The 22,500-nt window shown below is 42.8% G+C and overlaps 1 protein-coding gene and 1 pseudogene across 1 annotated transcript in view; both read right to left on the bottom strand.

The window, feature by feature from the left end:
- Nucleotides 1-14,614, bottom strand: part of Prp40 (pre-mRNA processing factor 40) — an 874,860-nt gene extending 860,246 nt beyond the window's left edge. Inside the window, exon 1 of the mRNA XM_068373863.1 lies at nucleotides 14,391-14,614. Coding sequence (XP_068229964.1) covers nucleotides 14,391-14,393 — 3 coding nt within the window. The 5' untranslated portion in view covers nucleotides 14,394-14,614. The remainder of the gene's footprint in view (nucleotides 1-14,390) is intronic.
- On the bottom strand, nucleotides 7,724-7,842 carry LOC137641742 (5S ribosomal RNA; annotated as a pseudogene).
- Nucleotides 14,615-22,500: the final 7,886 nt, after the last annotated feature.

Genomic DNA, 22,500 nt, shown 5'->3' with positions numbered 1-22,500 from the left:
AATGCAGAAGGGGGGCGCAAGGCAAAAAAGTTTAAGAACCACTGGTCTAGACGAACCTCTGGCTGCTCCTCTAGGCTTCGCTCGAAAGGTAGTTGACTTCCCTTCGAACGCTGGGTTAAATGCCGGAGACTGCGTCGACACGGCTTGGGGTACCCACTGGTGCGTGGTCGGGGTTTGTGCCACCATCTGGGGCACTGTAGGCATAGGAAGTTGCTGTTGCTGCTGCTGTCTGAATGGCTTGGCTGGCCGAGAGGGTAGCCTAGTCTTCTTAGTCTTCTTCTTTGGTTGGGGACCCTCATCCGGGGAAGACTTTCTCTTGAGAGATAGGCCCCACTTCTGGAGAAAGTTTCTATTCTCCGTGGCGGCCTTATCTACAACCTCCTTGACCGCTTCACTAGGGAAGAGGTCTTTGCCCCAAATGTTGGAGGAGATTAGCTTCCTTGGCTCGTGCCTCACTGCAGCCGAGGCGAACACGAACTCCCTACAAGCCCTCCTAGCTTTGACGAAGCTATAAAGGTCCTTCGTCACTGTGACTAGGTGTCTTAGCCACTACCATGAACATTTCAAGGACCTTGGGGTCACTTGCCATTATCTCTAGTCGTTTGATGAGACATTAAGACAGCAAGTATTTCTTTTGTCTCAAGCTCCCTTCGCAAAAGAAAGTCAGACAGCTTGGGGAGGTTCTCACCGAACTGACGTCCGGCAATATCAGCCTCCAACTTCCCGACTGAGAAGGTAAGATGGACGTCCTTCCTGTCCTTGTGGTCTATGGGTAGGGCCAAAGACAGAGGTTTACACTCCTCCAAGGAGGGGCATGGCTTACCTGCCTCGACTGCTTTCAGCACAGCCGTAAACCCTTTCTGCATAAAGGGGAAGCCTCTAGAAGGAGAGGACACAAAGGAAGGGTGCTTCTTACTCAAAGCAGGTACCTTTGAGTTTGTGAAGCCCCTCTCTTTCATCGAGCTTGACAGTAAAGCTTGAGCCTTAGCGTGGTCCAAAACTATGACCTCCTTCGGCTCCGTTTCTTCCTTTGAGGCTGGTTCCTTCCTTAGACGGACATAACAGTCCGGATACGACTCATTGCTGGGCCAGAATTCCACCTCCTCAAGGGGGACTGAGCCCAACTTCTCCGAAATGACGATTTTTCCCGTCGTCATAGGCATGTGCTCGGCATACTTCCAAGGGTTGGCATCTGAGCACAAGGGAAGGTCTTTCACGCTGAGCTTCTTCTGGGGCCCACGTGATGCTGCATGTCTCCGCATCTCCAGCTTCATTGCAGCAGCCTTCTCATTATTTTCCCTCTGCATCTGTTGGATCATTCCAACGATGGAGGAAAGGGTCTTTCCCAGCTCACCTGGGAGAGAGGACATGTTGAGGGAATAGGTTCAGAGGCCTGAACCGGAGTAGCCGACACCTCGTCGACCTCTTCCTCTTCATTGTCTGGAGCCTGCTCTTCATCCTGGTCTTCTGCCAGAAGGTCATCTTCCAAACGCTCGGATACCTCCGACATCCTATCGTCCAATTGGATGTCCTGCAGGGCGTCCGCGACTTCAGCATCCACGGGGATCTGAACCAATGGTATCTCCACTTGAGGCTGGGGAATCACTGCCTCAGCTGACGCCTTGGGGAAAAGGTAAGCCCTCATCTTCTCACTTGGAAGATAGGGCCCAGAAGTGTTCTTCTGAAAGTCCCTTACCCAGGTACGAGCTGCGTCCCTTGACTCCGCCATCTTAGGGGAATCAAAAGCCTCAGTAATCAGGTTTGTGCACATGGTACATACCTGCGGGTCCCAATACCGGAGATCACCTTTGGAGACTGCGCATGCTGCGTGCCTCCTACACAAATCATGTCCGCAGAAGTTCTTGCTGCGGACGTTGCAGAAAACGCTTCCACACTTCGGATGGTCCTCCTGTAAAGAGAAGAAAATTCCATGAGTATCAAGTGAACTACGTATCACTGGATATACATAGCTTAGCATACCTAAACTAAAAAGGAAAGAAACACACTTGTATTTCCTGCACAGTCAATTGCTGCAACCTTCCAGATAATAAAATCGTATGGTTAATCTATACTAGAGCAACCAATAAATAATTTCCAGAGGAAACAAACAGGTGTAGCTCACACCCAAAAAAGTGATTTTAAAATGCTGGATAGAGACAAGAAAGAACTCACTTTCATTATCTGTACGGTTACACCAAAGGGTTGTACAAGACAACACAAAAGTGTTAGAAAAACTTAGTGTTGTAACAAATAATATACTATAGTTTTCTCCCTACAGTATATACTATACTGAAAAATACTGGCTACAGTATAGAAGGTAATGTGCCGGCCGGCACACACCTTAACTAGTTCCAAAGTATACTACTTATAAACTATAAGGTGGAAGAACGCTGGTTCAAATGCGTGTGCCGGCCGGCAACTACACAAGATAGCACCCGCCTGCCGGCCGCCAAACGTAGCGGCCGGTAGAACCTCGGTGTGTTTCTATTGCCGGCCGGCAGCTAAACAACAACCGCACCCGGCTGCCGGCCACTAATCGTAGCGGCCGGCAGCTAAACAACAACCGCACCCGGCTGCCGGCCACTAATCGTAGTGGCCGGCAGACAATGGTGTGATATATAGCCGGCCGGCAAAGGTATACAACCAATGCCGGCCGGCAGCAAAAGAACCAGAGAACTCCGACTGCCCGGCTGCCGGCCACTGAGGCCGGCAGCCGGGCCAGGGTACAACACTAGAAGAAAAACAGAATGGATGCCGGGATAAGAGACTGTACTGCCTCATAACCCGGCAACCCGAAAGAGTGCACAAAAGGAAGGGGAGAATATAACTTCAGGCTTCCTAACCAATGCCATCTGGCTCTTCAGACAAACAAGGATGAGAGACCAAGGGAGGTCCGGGCAGCACTCAAAGCAGAAGACCCTTGCCGGCCGGCACGCACTGCCAGCCGGCAAGGGACTGAGTCAACCCCACATCCTAACCTATGCTAGGTACAGATGTAGAATGACGGACATGAATGCAGTGGCTAGGCCATCACTAAGGAAAGAGGGGGAAAGGGAGAAGAGGGTCCTGCCAACCTTGCTCTAGTAATGAATCACCCGCAGCCAAGAAAACTCATCTTAGCCTAGGGGAGATCCGAGGAGGGAGGCCAGAAATACTTGCCAACTCCCTCGGAACCAAAGCAAGGAAGGCGTTGCTATTCACAGAAAAGAGGATCTCATCCTCCACACCGAGAACAACAACACAGGACTAGTCTGCTAGATCACAAAAAGAAGGAATCATCTCGTACAGAAACCTTCGAAAGTGAACTAAGGAGGCTAAGCCTCCTATATCTACTGTCAGCCTAGCAAGGGAATCTCAACCACAAGCTAGACAAAAACAGACTCAGACTAAGAACTCTGATGTCCTGCCCCCTTCCTGAAGCCAGACTTACCAGAAACAGGAAAGAACAGAAACACCCTAATATAGTTGTATCTAAAGTCAATTCAGATAAACCATTAGGGTTAAGCCCAAGGCTTAAACAGAGGGAAAGGGATTGCACACCTTCTCCGAAGAAGAGAGAGCAACCGGGGAGTATGAGAAAGTATACTATGGCCCCATAGACAACTAGCTTAGGCGCAAAGAGAATCGATTACCTAAATCACCGAAACTCACTCGTATACTATCTTGGAAGAAAATCAACATAATCTTAAATGTATAACACTGCCTAAAGCTTCAATAAAATTTTAAAACACTCGGAAATCTGAATATCATGCAGGAAAGTACTAGGGCCAAACGACTAGGCTACAAGGTCTAGCGTAGGCCAGAATCGGCAAATCCTTCGCCAATAAAGGAAATACTAAAAGCATCATATAAAGAAATCCTATGTAACGCTGAATAGCTAAAATTATTAAAGTGAAACAGCCGGGAACGTCGCTCTGGCTAACTAAATAACTCATACATAGCGAGCGACAGCGTCCAGGACGCCTCCGGTAGGCAACAGCTCTTGTAACAACGATATCACTATCGAATCACTTTTAAAATTACCAAGAGCTTACATTTATACATAAAAGAAATAATACTCAACTTATCAGAAGCAGAAGAAGTTGGAGAAAGCATTATAACGTTGAAAAAATCCAAGAATTGCGAGATAACACAGGGAAAAACACCGAGTTGTTGAGCTATGCAAAAAGGAATACAGATGGCGCCGTGAGCGGCGCAATGCACGCTTACGAAACGGGAGAGGAGAGATACCTTGCGAGCGGATCTCCTTTCTTTCTCGTTTTCTTGCCAATTGACCCCTTCGAAGTGTTTTCTGTTCGGGGTGCAGATTGCTAGGTGGCGTGTCAAGAATACGTCCTCTGATATTTCGCGATATCCCTGGTTCTTTTATTAGGGATATTCGCTCCAGGAGTTAGAATTCTGGGTACCTTAAGGTAAATTCTCTGGGAATATCGCCGTAGTTATATACTGTATACCAAAGGAAGCTACCCTTTAGGAACTTCCATCAGGACGACATGGCTTGAGCTCAAAAAGTACTTTTAAACAAGGCTTCTCTCTTTTTCTGTTTCTCTCTAAACACAGCATTAACATGTTCTTTAAATAAAATCTCTCTCTCTCTCTTTCTCTCTCGTTCTTCTTCGCTGTTATAGTGTTAGATACGTCTATTATTTTTTTTTCTGAGAGAGAGAGAGAGAGAGAGAGAGAGAGAGAGAGAGAGAGAGAGATTAAACAAAAATGTGTTTAGAGTACATATGATTTTTTAACAGCGTCAACGAGTTGAAAAACAATTAAATGTAACTAAGAAAGTAATAACAGCTAATCTGAATTCCTTTATTAACTAAAATGACAAATTCGAAGATAATTTGTATTTTTCCTAACCATACAAACCTTAGCTATTTACAGAGGGTTTACCTTTTAGCGCAGCTGAAATGGCGAGACATTAGAATTTAACGAGGGTGTATTACCCCCGCGCTAGTTAGCGGGGGGGGGGGGGGGGGTTAGGGGAGTGGTAGCTAGCTACCCCTCCCCCCCTCACGCACAGATGAATGCTCACTTTCACTTAGAGGTAGGACTTGTCTTGGGGGACAGGGCTGGCGGGCAAATATGTGTAAATAGCTAAGGTTTGTATGGTTAGGAAAAATACAAATTATCTTCGAATTTGTCATTTGTTCTGTAACCGAAATACAAACCACGCTATTTACAGAGGGTGACTTACCCCTTAGGTAGGGTGGAAAGTCCCCAGCCATACTGGCTTTGGCTTTACCCGGGAATCAGAATCCGAGTGAGTCGCACTCGAGAAAAGGAGTCCCTGCACCTCACAAGTTCCTTGCTCCGCAAGGAACCATGCGGCCTAGGTAAGCTTGTGTATGAAGGAAGAAGTGTGACCCGTCCTAGGCAGTTGACCTGGAGTTCCAGAAGGAACTCTGGGTTAGGACGTTCCCAATACCACCTCGTCAGGGTATGGGGGACGCGACAGTATTGACTCAATACTCGGAACACAAGGAAGCATGGTTTACCTGCAGAGGTTCGAGGTCAGCTATGCAGAGACCAGGATGCTGCTTCCCCGTAGAGGGGATGATGAAGAAAGAAATAAGAGCCAGACATACTTCTTTCATTCATGCAGACTAAAACCTGATAACAATGCCCTCAACCTTCTGCTACCTGTCCAAAAAGGAGCCTGAGGTTAGACCAGCTGTTGTGTAGCCACCACAGAGCGATAGAAAACGTATCGAGACTCCTGTGGGTCACGCCCTGCAGGAAGCGGGCTGCGAAGGTCATTAGACGCTTCCAGACTCCAGCTTGTAGCACCTGCGTCAAAGAGTAGTATTACTCGAAGGCGAGGGACGTTGCGATGTATCCAACATCGTGCTGTAGGGCGACGTGACGGGGGAGGGTCTGGAGACAGGTCGAGATGAATATCCTTGAGTCCGAGCTGAAGAGGTATACTGTACTGGTGACTCTCCCCCGTGTCCTCCTTGTGCTCCCAAATCGGCTGCAATTGAGGACAAACTGCAGCTGTTCCCAAAGCTAACCTCTCGATTCCTTTACTGGCAAGAAAGAGAAGGTCTTGGGACATCAGATACAGAATGGAGACTTGAAATCTTGAATGAATTGGACCGAAGGGCCGGGACCCCCAGATTCTGAGTCTAGCCAACAACTCAGGAGCGAACCTGAATGTTGCCTTCCCCTCTTCCTTAGAAAGGGCGGAGTCGTAAGAGACCAAGAAGATTGCTTACACACTGGCCGTGGCCAGAGTGAGCAGGAGACCCAAGGCGGAATGCAATCCGAGGACTGTCATAAAGGGTCTTGAGAAGATCTCTTAAAGGACTAAAAGTCCGAGCCATGCACCAAGTTGGAGGTCTTCCTCCGACTAGGGCAGGGACGATCGTAGCTTCGCATGAGCGAGGAAAGATCCAGCGGGCAGGAAAAAGTTATTCCTTTAAGCCTGAAGGTCAGGGAAAGGCTGAGCGACAGGCTTCATTGCCGAGAGCGGAAAGGATTTTCCTCCCGCCGAAAGGCAATAAGACCGTTATTGCTGGAGAAGAGGCCTCAAGGGAAGAGGTATATCTCCCACGGCACCAACCACCGAAGACTCTTCACTTTGCCTGGAAGACCCCTGCGGATGACTATCGCAGATGACGCGACCTCCGTACCGCGACTGTAGCAGGTTGTCTCTTCTTGAGGAGGCGTAATGTCTCCAGGCATGAAGCAGAAGCGACGCCCAGGTTCGGGAGAGATGTCGCAGTGTGGTTGTTTGAGTAGTCTGCGCAGTGGGAGAAGCTCTCCCGGGAGTTCCGTCAGGGGAAGCAGAGGGTCCAGAAACCGTTCTGCGCATAGTCCCAGTGGAGTTCTCCCATTGAAAGGTTGACAGTCAACCTGGTCTTGTTGAGACCCATTGTCCACAGACAAAAAGGAGGGAAGACGCAGGCGTCGAAGTTGTCCCACCATCACCGGAATGCATCTTGCCAGAGTCTCGGGGTCTGAGACTGGGGGGAAGAACAGCGGAAGCTTGAGGTTCCAAGCTGTCGCGATCAGGTCCCCCAGACCAGGACTTGTTGGTTACTCAAGGTCAAAGACCCCCAGGTACACTCTTTCTACGAGGCTCTGCTCGGATAGTCGGAGAGAACATTCCTCTGCCTGGAATGAGAGAGCTGATGGTGGTATTGAGATAATCTCAATCATCCCGGTATCTCTACTGCAAGATGTGAAGGTGTGAAAAAGCGTCCGCTGCTGGTTAGAACACGCCAGAATCATGAAGTCGACGCGCACGGGGCGACTCGGCAGGAGCTGTAGGATCTGTAGAGGGGCCAGACTACGGCCCCTAAGCCTGCCTGAATGATGGAGAGGTATCCTTCAGGTCTTGTCCATAGGCCTGGACCGGAACATGCCCCCCCCCCTTTCCTTTGACGAGTCCGAGAACAGCATCAAGAATGTGGGGAAAGGACGAGAATATCCACTACCATCAAGAGGTTCCATAGGTCAACACCCATTGCAGGTCTAATAGTTCCGCTGGTCCCATAGGGGCCAGGAAGTCCGGTTAAACGTTGCCTGAAACCACCGGAACTTGGACCGCCGCACATGGAACTTATCCTGAGGCGACCGTTTGGACTATAGACGGGTCAATGAGGAAAGGAGAACTAGGAAACGTTCCAAGGTAGGGCTGAAAGCTCTGCTTGACTGAGAACAGGTACTGCGACTCTCCTCAGTCTTGCCACAGTCAACTGAAAGGAAGGCTCGGAGGATGTGGCAACAGAATCTGGCGTCCCCAGGTGGTCACCCATCCAAGTACCGACCAGAACCGACGTTGCTTAACCTCGCTGGACGGACGAGAAGCGGGGTTTCCAACGTGGTAAGGCTGTTGACTCAATATCATGGCCAGATACTCCAGATGTTGAGGCAGAAGAAGAGAAGGCTCCAAGCCAAGTACCATGAACCCACACTCATGATAAGCATCCGGAAGCTTGTCCCGGCGCTGAAGAAGGTCGAACCCGAGCCTACCGGAGTTGACCAGCCCTCCAAAAAGCAGAGGAGGCGGAAGCCTGCACCTGAGCGGCCATGAGGAAAGCAGGGAGAGTTCTCTGGGGAAAAAAACCTGCTATGCCACGGCGGGATAGCCACACTGCATCATAAGCAGGAATACTTGCAGTCTAGGCTGAATTCCACGAGCTCCCTGGAAGATGGATGGAATGGAAACTGAAAGTACCCGTTCTTCCGAACCAGGGTTTAAGGAGTCCTGTCGCCTCGTTACCAGTCTGATCGATTCTGCTGTTCTACGCTGGCCGAAGTTTTTTCGACAAACTTGATCAGGGCTGAGAGGTCGACTACGGAACTCCCCTCTCAGATCCTTCCCTACAAGAAAGGATCGACTGAAGAGGCCGGGGGTGAAGCCGTCGATGATCCTATGGAGGACCTTCGCCTAAGGTATGGATCATTCTGCCCAACCGGGCAACTCTTGCCGACGCTATGGCATAGAGGTTCAGAGACACTGAATTCGCTGACAGAGACGGCAGGCGCGATACCCTTGGCTGATCAGAGATTGTGCGGGAATGGGCATCGGGAAGCTGTCATCCGGATGAGTAACCTTAAGCATCCTCCCAGCGAGAAACCTGCAATCCTAGAGTTCGTGAACTCTGCCGCACCTTTTAGGACTATGCCCCCCCCCCCCCCCCCCCCCCCCGGGAGCCTCCCATGCCATCTGTTCCTAACAGGAGGAAACTGCAATTGGACACCTTGTCCCAGTTGTCGTAGCCGATAACTTAGGCCGACGTGGTTGAAAGAAAAGGGTGCTGGAGCCCTGCAGAGTCTGGAAGAAAGCGCCTTGGAGGAGTGAAAACGGAAGTCGATTTCCTCCGCACAGCCGCTGTCTAAGTCTCTGTTCTTGGGCACAAACAAACTCTTCTCAAGGATGGAAGGGTGTCTGAGGTCGTCGACCTCCACAGATGAGACACCCGAAGGAAGCCCTCAGTCAGCGCGTCCAGATGGTACAACATCGAGCTTGTCCGCAAGTTAAATACTTAACGACGAAAGGCCAAGGTGCCTGAGCTCGAGAGGAGGAAACTACCCATGATCTTCCTGTAGCTTCCTTGAACCAAACCTTGGGCCGTAACCAAGGAGGAAAGGACCTGGTAAGCCCCCAGAGGAAGGGGTAAGCAGTCACCCCTTGTCCGATGGAGAAATCTCGAACGGAAAGCCCCCCCCGCCAAAAATCCTTCCAGGGAATGACGGTGCAATATATAAGGGTTTGTGACTGAGAAAACTTTAGTGGTTTGTGTGTGTATGAAATATATTTGATTTTATTTTTTTCTTTTGTATCCCTCAAACCGCCCCTTTTTCCAAAAATGTCTTAATGTGTTATTGTTCCTTTCCAGGTATTGACAGCAGCCCCTACACTCAGTAGGGAGTGTAAGGGAGAGCAAATTTAGAATATTTCCTGTTATCAGTCTGTACTAGTCTGTGATGCTGTTCTATATCCATACCTTGTAACTAGAAGTAAGCTACTGTGTTGCTATATGAGAGTGTGTCATGAACATTAAATAGTTAACATGAGCTATGGAAAAGGCATATCTGGTCAGAGGCCCAAGAAGTGAATTCCGATGTTAGGAAGAGGGTGACTTTTGAGTTTAGTATGAATTCAGACTTATTCAAAACCCCTTCCAAGATTGAGAGATTTCAAATGTGCCGTTGACAAACTTGTCGAGACATTGAAATGGTGGGCCCGCAGAGACCTGTACGACATAGTATGTGGCTGTACTTTTCAGAAATTAGGACTGTTTAAGTGACTTTGCATCCCAATGGTGGACTGGAGATTGATGAGAACAGTATTGATTTAGGGAAAATTGTGGTACTGTATTTTTCACCGTTATATGTTCTTTATAGATGGCATACTGGTACTTGCCCAAATAGATACACGGTTAGAAGTGCCCCTGGTTATACTTGAACTGTATAGGAACACTTATGAGTGTCCCCCCAGTGGAAATCTTGTTTGTGTAATGGGTTTATTTTGTTACCCGGATGCTGAAGTTTTACGAAAGGGATGCTAATTTTTCCTTTGATTATTTATTCTAATTGATATACTGTAATATTATTCCTATTAGTTTTTCCAAATAAACATTTTCTTGTTTTTATGTATACAGCCTTTAATTTTAGAAACCTCCCACCACGGCTCCCCTACTCAGCCACTGTTTTTTACCACGGCTCCCCTACTCAGCCACTGTTTTTTAATCTTTCAAATAACTTATGATAATCCCTTTCACCTAATGTTCTTATACTCATGATCAGCAAGCTGGAGAAGCAAAGGTTTAAGTCAGGATCTAGCTGGGTCCCCTTGCCCATTATAAATCAAGGGGTGGTGCCCAGTGCTTTGAACTGTTACTTAGGTTTTTGGGTATTCCACCGTTGTATGTTTGTTGTGTGGTGAACGTCGGGTTGTGGTCGGCATTCGGATACTAGGCAGTTTGGGTGCTACCTTTGGTCACAGTCCGCAAACCACTACAACGGGGAAGGGCTAACCCAGGTTCTGGAAAGAGGAGTGTTGCTCAGACCTCCCTGAAGTTTCTTCCTATTCTTGCAAGTGCCATGCTCTGCGTTTACGGGGTGAGGCCGTGTTCTGGAAATACGCACCAGAAGAACTCGCCAGGCTGGTCATGCTGCGAAAACCCCAATGGGAATTGTGGTCGCAATCGCCCTGGAGCTCGCGCGATGGTAATTCAAAGATTTGCGCGTGGGCGAACGTGGAAGCGCCCATGCGCGGTCACGCAAACGAAGGTGAGCGAAGGAGCGCAGGTGGGCGAGCGTGGTAGGAAGGGCGAGAGCTGGTGGTCGGCGAGCGATAACCCATAGACGAGCAATGGATACTGCAAGAATTAAGCCGACGTTTGTGCGAAGAAACACTGTAGGTTCGAACGATGGAACACCGTCGGTTCACGCGACGGAACACCGTCCGTCCGCGCGATGGAATACCATTGGTTCGCACGCGGGCGAACATTGGAGAGCATGGGCGCGGATGCCCATGAGCGTAGACGTGCAGGCACGTGGGCGTGTGGGCGCGCAGGCGAATGATCGACATTTCCCAATCTGGGGGAAAAGAAGGAGCGTGAACTGACGTCAACTGAGCACCTTCTCCCTCCGACGAACTATGCGTCTTACGTGCCTGTTTCGGTGTTGACACATTGTCTTCCTCCGATAGGAAAACCTCCGGTAAACACCAGGCACTACAAGATGGTTCATTAGGAGGCATATGTCTCTTGAGCGGTCTTGACTGAAGTGGTTGATGCCAACCACGTCTCGGCTTTACGTCATCAGTAGAAGACGCAGACAAATTAACCTCACCTTTACTGTGGTAAAGGGGAGCGATATGGGTATCGACAACACGATCGCTCGAAGGGACGTTCGTTCGCTGATTAAAATCTGCCATATCCTTTTGCCTTTCAAAATTCCTTCTCCTAGTGGTTGGGTAGCATGGAAGAGGTCCCCGACTGGGATTATGATGGACACGAACGGACGCACCCTCCACTTCACTATCACTATTCACTATTTTACTTTGTAAACCACGCACTGCACCCCACTTAACTTCTTTTTCGGTAGTTAGAGAGCGAACTTGGGCGCCTAAGGCTGAAATAGCAGCCACTATATCCTTCAATGAAGGTTCACTTACCTCCTACACCGTATTGAGGTCTGGGTGTGCTGGAATAGGAACAGGAATATTAGTATGAATATCGGAAGGAATAGGCCTATCACCATCCAAAGATCTATTAGAAAGAATACTAGCCGATATAGACCTTCTAATTCTAGCTCTTTCCAAACGCCTAACATAGCGTTCAAAAGCAATCCCCTTCGAATCAGACAGAGACTTGCATTCGTTATATCTGTTATTATAAGTACAAAATTGACCTCTACAACCACAGCATATTGAATGAGGATCAATAGAGGCTTTAGGCACATGTGTCTTGCAACCTTTCACACACTTTCTGATAGTCAGCCATTTTGAAAAAACAGAAAAACAGTCCAAGTCAAACCAACAAAGTCTAATAAATCGAAGTGAAAAGTACAGAAGAATATCCAAAACAAGCGGCAAAAGTCGTTAACAATAATAAAAAAAGGTACTTCACCAAATTGTAGAACAAAGTTATTACCAACGAAAGAATTCCTGAGGTGTTCACACGATCAACGACAGAATTTCTTTAGATGATGGGTAATGGTTCTGATAACCTAGGAGTGGTATCGCTCATGTATGACCACCTACTATCATGGCGGCTGTAGCCGCGAATTTGAATTTCTGTCGTGCCGCATCGAAACGCGGGATTTAAGCTATATACAGTATATGTAACTACCAGGGAAGTTACATATTTAAAAATGACACTCGTTCCCGTCGCAAATTAATAGTTTCAGATATATATATATATATATATATATATATATATATATATATATATATATATATATATATATATATATATATATATATTTATATCCAACGATAATGGGGACCCCCAGTGGGGAACTCGGGGTTTTGGGTGGGGAAAACATACTGGGGAAACGGTAAATAATGGTAAAACAAGCCTTTTCTTTTTTATACATTACCTTCTTGGATGTATAATAAACCGATGAAAAAATATGGTAATATTGAGCTGCGCAATATAACATTAGCAATGTTAGCGTAACATGCTAACATTAGCAGTGTTTTTCATTTACGCTATCTGTTGACATTCTACGGGTCGGTTGTAGTTGCTCTCGTTCGTTCATTTGTACATAGCAGGTTTTGACCTGCGCATAAACTCCTCCCACCTTTGCGTAAACTTCGCCCCCACCAATAGGATTACTTCTTCTCTACCCGCCAACTTCAACTATTCGACTTCACCCGGTATATTCAAGTATTTTACTTGATTCAGTACAACTATACCATTCCTTTTATGTAATACCCTCGTATACATATTACGTTTGACTCAAGAATTACTCATTTTATTATCCGATATCTTATAAAATCACCTCATTTTATATTTCCATTAAATATTATTTATCATACACTCCATTTTATCTTGCTATATTACTTTTATACATTTTGTTATTACCTTGTCACAACCCGATTTCACATAAATACTTGCTCTGGACAAGTTTCCCATTCTAGTCCATTCATGTTTACTGTCTAGACTCCATTGTTTTTACATTAACCAATCACAAACCCATACGTATGGAAAGTTCGCACAGGCCCCCCCCCCCCCCCCCGTGCAAATATATTTTCCAACCCCTTTCCCTTATCTCTTCAAGTGGTCTCTCCATACCCCTTCCAACAAATCCTTTTCAATGGAAACCTTTATCGTAGTCAGGTCTTTGTTATTTCAAGTGAGGTTTTTTTCGTATTTTACAATGGAAGTTATAGAAACTTGTAAAGGCTGCAGTATTCCATACTTAAAAGCATTTGCTAAATTTAATGGGGAATTTTTTGATACATCATCCAATGTTGATAATTTCCATAAATCACATAATGTAATACCCCAACGTTTACAGTGTCCCAAGTGCCGTTCATTGAAGTTAAGAAGTCACAGTCTCAACACCACGGTGATCCACAAGTTTCGTCGTCCGGGTCATAAAAGTAAGTCATTAATTTCTTTTCTTTTCCCCACCCAAAACCCCGAGTTCCCACTGGTGGTTCCTCATTATCGTTGGATATATATATGTATATGTTTCTGAAACTATTCATTTGCGACGGGAACAAGTCTTTTTCGAAGAGAGAGGAATTTTTTCTATAGAAAAAAATAGTTTTTTCCCCAGGTTACATTGCCCTGTAATACAATACAATAACACCGAAGGGGGGTCCGGGGGCTTTCCCCCGGCTAGGGGTTGTTACCTGGGAAGGGGCCCCCGCTAGGGGTTGTGACCTGTGAACTACTAGATTAGGTTAGGTGGGTTTGTTAGGTTCTGTACCCTTTTTTATATATTGTGTAAAGGGTATATTGAAAAATGCTTTAAAATAAAAATTTTATTTAATAAATTTCCTGAAAAAATAATGTAAATTAATAAAAACATATTATTTATGCATTGCTAATATTAGCGTAGCATTTCTAACGTTAGCAATGTCAGCGTGCGCAGTACATACGTTCTTGATGAGTGAAGAGTGAGGACGGAATTTGAACAAGAGCCATTAGATTTTAACATTCTAACAGAAAATATATGTTTTCCTGTAGAAAATAACGTGATTTAACCAGTTTTCACCTTCATTTCATCCACACCAACAACAACCAGTTCGGCTACTTGAAGTTAGTCGAACTGGTTGTTCTGCTTTTTTGCGGTTGAAATGAAGTCAAATTCGGTTAAATCACACCATTTCCTACAGGAAAACAAATATTTTCTGTTCGAAATGAGATTCTGTAATCCAGTACAACTTTACCGCATGCATTTTGTGCGGAAGTACTCACCATAGCTGTTGATTTCACCAGTAATGGAGCTCCTAATTGCACGGGTAGTACAGAAATTCAAAAATTGTAGCTACGTTTACTTTCACATGAACTAAGTATGGAATACTTGAACGTGATTTGTACCCTTTAAAGTACTAACTAAAACGTAAGTTCGTAACTGTTACAACTGTCTAAAGCCCGGGAGCTTGAAGTTGTAAACCGATTCACTCTAGAGTCTAGACTGCAATCGTATGCGGTTATTGCCTTTACAACGGAGCTTCTTCTTGTTTCCTGTCTGAACGTTCCTGATATTTTATTTTTACTTTAATTTAATATTTTCACTGCCATTGATGCCTTTGTTGAATTTGGAAAAAGTGGAGCTTCTTTTAAAATCGGTCAAACTAGAAAAAGTTGATATTCATTGAAAAGGTATTGACGAGAACTTTCCAATAAATATCAAGAAGCTAAGATTTGTGTGATCTTAAAATATTTTGCTACATTAGAAGTTTTGTTGAATTGGCCATAGGCACTGAAAGGGTTATTATTATTATTATTATCTTTATTATTATTATTATTATTATTATTATTATTATTATTATTATTATTATTATTATTATTAGCTAAGTTACAATCCTAGTTTTAAAAAGCAGGATTCTGTAAGCCCAAAGGCTCCAACACTGAAAAATAACCCAGTGAGGAAAGGAAATAATGAAATAAATAACCCATATAAGATGTAATAAATAAAGAATATAAGCTCAGTCGGTAGAGTCGTGCTGGCATGGTTTCCGGCCCACAGGTAGGGGTTCGAATCTCCACCCGGCCAGAAGCTGTTACCATAAAATGAATTCCAAGTGGATATATATTCCCAAGATAGAATTTGGTATTAAAATCACGTGTGCTTGTGATATATGTTCATTCACTTCAAGTTTGAAGTTTCCCTGATCATATCACAGATGGAAACACTGTGCCCTACAAGATTTTCGTGTCGGATATATTCCAAGTCTTTAGAGTATCACGGAGCACTCAGAAGAGTCGTCAGCAATTGCTTCTTGAAAGCCTTAATATCTCCAGTTTTCGGGTGTCTAGTGGGAGCTTGTTTGATAAAGTTAGGGAATATAGATACTTAGGAGAAGGATAGGCCTACTGAGAAAATGGAGACCACTGTCTTAACATAAGAAAAAGGGAAGCAAAAATAGAATATGTGGTCCAAAGAAGTTAGAAAGTATGGAGACAGTAACAGAGTAGGAGTTTTGCATTACTGGTAAGAATGAAATTATATGAAACAGTAGTGGTCACCATGATATTTGCTGCAAATATTGATATTGATACATGAGGTGTAAGAAAGGAAAAAAAAGAAATGAAAGATCTATACTCTAGAATCCAGAGGGTATACAGTACAAGATTATGATAAGAATGTTTGAACATACGTTGATAGCGAAAACAGTAATGTGGTTACTTGAGAATAGTGTAGGCCTACAGTATAAAAAGGTGATGCTGTTTCTAAACATCACAACATTAGATGATAAAACGATTCAACCGCAAAAAAGCAGAACAACCAGTTCGACTAACTTCAAGTAGCCGAACTGGTTGTTGTTGGTGTGGAAGAAATGAAGGTGAAAACCGGTTAAATCGCGTTATTTTCTTCAGGAAATAGTGGAAGACCAAATAAGAGAAACACATGGGGGATGCTGGGGGAAAAATCGTTGATATACAATATGCAAAAAAAAAAAAAAAAAAAAAAAAGTGTGATATTGAAATTGAAGAAGTAATAAAGTATAGAAAGCAAGCACTCAAGAAAGGGATAAAGTTTAAAGTGATAAATGAAATTAAAAGGAAAGTAGAAGATAAGAAGGCAGAAATGTCGAAGTTGAGGCGAAGAGATTACATTGGTGAACTTAACATTAAAGAAGCAGCAATAGTAGGCTAATGGACACAAAATTGAATATGATAGGCTTAAAAAATCTATATAAACAGGAATAAAGTAATGGGCTTTGTGGGCTATGTAGAGAGGCCGATGATACAACAGAACATAACTTTAGCTGTAAAGAATCAAGAAAATTTAGTAGCAGTAGCTTAGTATTAAGGAAATTGGAATCGCCAACCAAAGAAATTGTTCGATATTTGAGACAGGCTATGGAAGTTAGAAATTAAAGTGTGTAAGCTGTGCTGCCTATGTAAGAGGCAACTAATGCTTACCTATTTGATATCATTGTTAGAATAAGACTTTGTCATGTTTGGGTCCCACCTTAACTTATATCACTAAGGGCTCAGCCAGACCAAGCGCGATGAGCGGCGAGGTTAGCGGCATAACTCGGGCGGCAAAAGCCAGCAACAAAATGTTGGGTGGCCATACCGGAACCGACACACCTCTCTTGCCTCCTCACTCCCAGCAGTCAAAGATAGCCTTCCTCGTAAACATGACGATGGTGTTTGAGAGTAGGAAATTACTTCCGATTGAAAATTGTTATTTTAATATGAACTATAAATTACACAAGAGTCTGGATTCACGATTTTAGTAAACAGAGAAGGGAAAATAAGTTAAGTTTGAAATTAATGTTGCCAGTCTCGTTTGTACGGCTTGCTTTTGCTTTTGCTTTTGCTTTTGCTTTTAGGGGTTTATTTCTCGCCCTCCACCAAACACTAAAGGTCTGTTCAGGCGGGCCTTGATATGTGAAAAAATAATTTCTTTCCAGTTAATATTTTGCTCTGAATCGTTATCAGTTATTTCGCTAGCATTTGTATTCAGGCTTAATAGTTTTCAGGTCACTATTATAACACTTTCTAAAAAGATAAGTCTTCAGGTTTTTCTTGAAAGCTGCCATATTATTGCTATTCTTGACATCGAGTGGAAGGTCGTTAAAGAGTCTCGGTGCAGCATAACTGAACGTTCTTCCTCCTATTGCATGATTCACACTAATTTCGAATAGTCTATGTGGGTCATCAGCATGTCTAACTCTTACAGCGGCGCTGGTAGCTTCAGGGTAGGGGACCAAGCAATCACGAAGATATTTAGGCTTATCACTTGTAAGTGCTTTGTGAGTCAACAAGCAAATTTTAAATTCAATTCTAGCCTTAACAGGTAACCAATGTAGATCGATCAATGCAGGAGTTATTCTCTCCCTTAGTTTAATGCCTTTTATCAGTCTAGCCGCCCGGTTTTGTACATTTTGAAGCTTTCTTAGTAGTGTATTGGGCAATTTGCAGTACTAAAATTTTTTTACTGCCCTCTGTTAAATATTTTCTAATAAATGCTATGTTTCTCAGGTGATAGTTACACACTTTCACTGTGTTCACAATTTGGTCCCTCATTGGCAAATTACAGTCTATCAGTACACCCAAATTTTTCACAACAGGCACAATCCCAACATCAGCATCACCAATTTTTATACTTTGAATTAACTGGTAATTCTTCAAAGCCACCTTTGTGCCAAAGAACATACATTCTGTTTTATCATCATTTAACCCTTTTAGCTTTTTCCTCTGCATCCATGTTTTTATTTCAGTCATTATCTCATCAATTTTCTTCTCTGTATCTTGTGTTGTTGAAATTGAGAGGTAAAACTGAGTATCATCTGCATATAGTTTAAAACCCACTTTTTGTTTTTTCAAGATGTGTGATAGCTCGATAGTATATATGTTAAACAAGATAGGGCCCAGAACACTACCCTGTGGTACACCCTTCATAAGAATTCTCTCATTGGATCGGTTTCCAGAAACTTCTACAATAGTCTTCCTGTTCACTAAGTAACTTTGCAAAAATTTCAGTGCTTCCTCAGTCACTCCAATAGACTTTAAGTCGTCAAGTAAGTACTCGTGCACAACAGTGTCAAAAGCAGCACTAAGATCTAACATAATCAAAATTCCACACTTCCCCCCATCAAGAAGACCTATCATATCATTCATTATTGAGCACAAAGTAGTTTCTGTAGAATGATTAGCTCTGTAGGCCGATTGATTTTCCGGGAATACCTCTAACTCGTCAATATGCGCCCATAATTGCTCACTTATGACTTTTTCAATAAGCTTTGACATGTAGGATAAATTTGAAATGGGCCTATATGAATTTAGCTCGTTTACATCACCTTTCCCTTTGTAAATTGGTTTGATCAACGCAGTTTTTTTCACAGCTAGGAAAACAGGATTGTGATATACTTAGGTTAATTATGTTCAGGTAAATATCATATACAACTTGCTTGTTTGGAGCTCCACTTATTGAACTGTTTGGGAAAGGGTCGTTTCCATAATATGTATTCTTCATCTCTCTCATAACCTTTAACAAGTCGCACATATTTATTTCCTTAAATTTTATTAACTTCTTTCCCTCCTTCACTGGCATAGCTGACTGTCCTTCCAAGTGATTTTGGGGGAAACCTCTATACATTTTATCAATTTTTTTCATTAAAGAATATAGCAAAACTCTCTGCACAAACATTGTCAGGCAAGACATATTTTTTTCTTTAATCCCATCAAATCATCAAGATTTTTGTGAAAGTCCTTCATGTTATTGGTTTTTTTTACATTCGCCGTTGTAGAATTTTCTTTTTATTTTTTCTAACAGGATGTTATAGTCATTTCTGGCCTTATTATATAGATTTCTGGCTTGTAAGGATTTGGCTCTTTTCCATCTACCTTCCATCTTACGTCTGTGTCTTTTTGCCTTTAATAGCTCACTATTATACCATCTAATATTTTCGCGTACCACTATTTGATTGTTCTTTATGGGACACATGGTATCGTACATTTTTCCAAAATTGTCGTTGTATTTCTTGGTATAGCACCCAACACATTCTATGTCTACCATATGTTCACATTGTGTGTCCACACAAGACATTTGCGCTACACTAGCTTCAATAAAATTCTCAGCATCAAAATTTTCCCGTTCCCTATATGTGATCCATTTTTTCAATACTCTGGTGCAATTTGTATTAACATTAAAGGTGATGAGTTTATGTGTTTTTGAGATCTCAAAGTCTGGTTCCACTTCAAGGTTTTTTATTAGGTCTGAGTCTTTTCCACATATGACCAAGTCGAGTGTATGACCACCTACTGACGTTGATACCAAAACAATGTTTATTAAGTTAAACATCTCAAATACTTCCTTGAGTTCTTTAGCCTTATTATCATTTTCATCATCTACCCAACAGTTGAAGTCTCCACCAATTAATGTATTTTTAATATCGTCCACCACACTCACAAGAATACTAAATTCTTCAATGAATTTCGTCATATTACTCCCTGGTGGTCTATATAATGATATTATATTCAATACCTTATTGTTTCTTGTCAGTTTTAAACAGATATATTCAAACGTTTCAAATACTATTTCATTCATGATAGAAACCCTAGAGAAGGTTTTCGACACAAGGACACCCACTCCTCCTCCAGTTTTGTCCTTTCTTGGTACGTGGTAGAAATCGTGAGTACACGGCGTCATCTCCTGAATCTTTGAGTTATCACTAGTATTTCCCTGCAACCAAGTTTCCGTTAATAAGCATAAATCTAATTCCATTTCGTTAATAAGATTTCTAATCTTTATGGTTTTATTCCCCACCGATTGAATATTTATCAGACCACACTTAACCAATGGGCTAGACTCCATGATCGGTTCTATTTTTTATCCTGGTAAGCTCCTCCTTGTATACTTTACAGTTATCGTCATATGTCTTATGATTCGTATCATTGTAATTCCTCACTGTGCAGTTATGACACTTTACCGTATTTACAGTACAATCCGTGGTTCGATGATCCTGGCTACACTTGGCACATACCTGAGTCTTGCTACAATTTTCGGCAGTATGACCAAATTCCTGGCATTTATAACACTGAAATACATAGTAGGAATCATAGATTTTGCAGCATCCTCCAAGCGTGGTATATACTCTATCATCCCTTTTACGGAAGACTTTCCTGATAGTTGGACTACACTTTATAATGACGTGTAATTTACCGCTTTGTCTTGATTTAAACTTCCTGATCAATTTAAAGTCTTCTTCATGTTCACATATATCATTCAACCATTCATTCTTCTCCATTATACTGGCAATTATATCATTCATTTTCATCAATATTGCATACCTTGATCTTCGGTTTAAGTAGATCCTTTTTATCTACTTCTACCTTAATGTCATTCTTGACCTCTTTTAAGTCATTTTTAGCCTTTTCTAACCCAGTTTTATCCGCAAAATTAACTACCAAGTGGCCTTGTTTAGAGGTTTTGACCTGTTCGACATTCGTGGTTATCTTCTTCATGATAGTTTTCTTGATATCTGAAGCCTTCTTATTTTCCTCCGTAGATTTTATAACCAAAGTGTTTCTTGATTTCAACTTACTTGCATATGTAGTCTTGGTCACATTCTCTTGTTCGTATTCCATAAGTTTCTCTTTCAGCTCAACAATTTCTTGACGCATATCAGTGTATTGAGCAGTTATCATATCCATAAAACCAGACATCTCTTCTATGTTGATGCTTAGTCTCATCATGTCATCCCTTGATTGCCTGGCCCATGAACCATTGGGATTTGCAGTCTCGACACATCTTGGACATTTATAAATGATGCTCCTGCTTTTTAAAAGAGTACTTGTACCATCCCTTAAATTAGAGCAAGCTTCTTCATCATGGTACCATCTTCGGCATTCATCGCATTGTATCCCATCAGCGACATAGGACTCACAGTGCCCACACATGCCATGATTGCCTAAGTCATCACATTCTTCATAAGCTGCTGCCATTATATTTTCCTCTTTTCCTTTGAGTACTGTGTCGATTTCAGTCACAAATAGATCAAAATCATTCAAGGGATTAAGTTTTACTTTTCGTTTTCTAGAGAAGGGCATATTAAGTCGTTTTTCAATGACTTTTCAAGTAACCCCGCCCCAACACAAAAATGCTGGGTCAGGCCTTTCACTACAGACCTCACATACAAGGAAACCACTGATTTTTAGCACTATATTTCACTAATATCAATACTAGCAAACACCCACAAAGAGATTTTTCATAGTATAAACAACGAGATACACAATAATTCCGTTTAAAGCCAGATTCGATACAGAGCATTGAAACACGTCCACACCCGCGGACGAGAACTTTTGATTTCGGCGACAGATTTAATGAATATCTGCATATTTCACAAGTCTTTTGATTCTTTGATGGCAACATCCTTCCTGGATTCAGGCTCAAAAAAACAAACGTCGAACTATAGACAACCACAATCTCTCTCTTACCAGGTATTACAATTGCTTCAAATATGATGGAGTTCACGAAAATTCATTGTCCCTTTCATTCCAGAATTAACTAACATTTGCATAAGACATATTGTTTAAATGTACATACAACTCTTTTCACATTTTAAATTTCTCTCTCTCTCTCTCTCTCTCTCTCTCTCTCTCTCTCTCTCTCTCTCTCTCTCTCTCTCTCTCTCTCTCTCTCTCTCTCTCTCTCTCTATATATATATATATATATATATATATATATATATATATATATATAAACTAAATGGTGATTAAACAGGGGCGTAGGAGCGTTTTCCTGTTTGGGGGGGGGGGGGGCTAAAGTTCGAAATAACACTGAAGGCGGAGCCGCAGGCGCAAAGGTAAGGGGGGGGGGTTCTGGGGGTCTCCCCCAGAAAAATTTCATGATGAAACACCCTCAGATGCGATTTCCTGGCATCTGACAGCATATTGTATAAAAAACAAAATCATATTTTTGGAAGATTTTTATGTGACCAATTCCAATTTTTACACAATAACAATCATAAAATATCTGATTCGCTGCGGGCAACGTAATATTACGTCAAAATATTTTCCATTGTTTCACTGCGGGCGACGTAATATTACGTCAAAATATTTTCCATTGTTTCACTGCGGGCGACGTAATATTCCACAACAAATTTGATATATTTGCCATCATGTACTGTTTTAAGTCAATGTCAATGACAAGAGTCAGAAACACTCTAATGTGTCTTGGGAATCAATGTATGATTAGTGTATATCTAAAATTGATCATAATAGGGTGAAATTTATGTGTGAAAGGTAGTCTTTATATAAAAAAAAATAGCAGTTTTATGAAATAAGATTGCGTATCGTCAAACGCGGCACATAGACCTAGTGAACTCCCTGTTAGAAACAACAATGG

Source organism: Palaemon carinicauda, chromosome 5 (genome assembly GCF_036898095.1).
Source record: "Palaemon carinicauda isolate YSFRI2023 chromosome 5, ASM3689809v2, whole genome shotgun sequence".
Lineage (NCBI taxonomy): Eukaryota > Metazoa > Arthropoda > Malacostraca > Decapoda > Palaemonidae > Palaemon > Palaemon carinicauda.
Note: the sequence above shows the minus strand (reverse complement) of the source record. Positions and strands in the feature narration are given on the sequence as shown.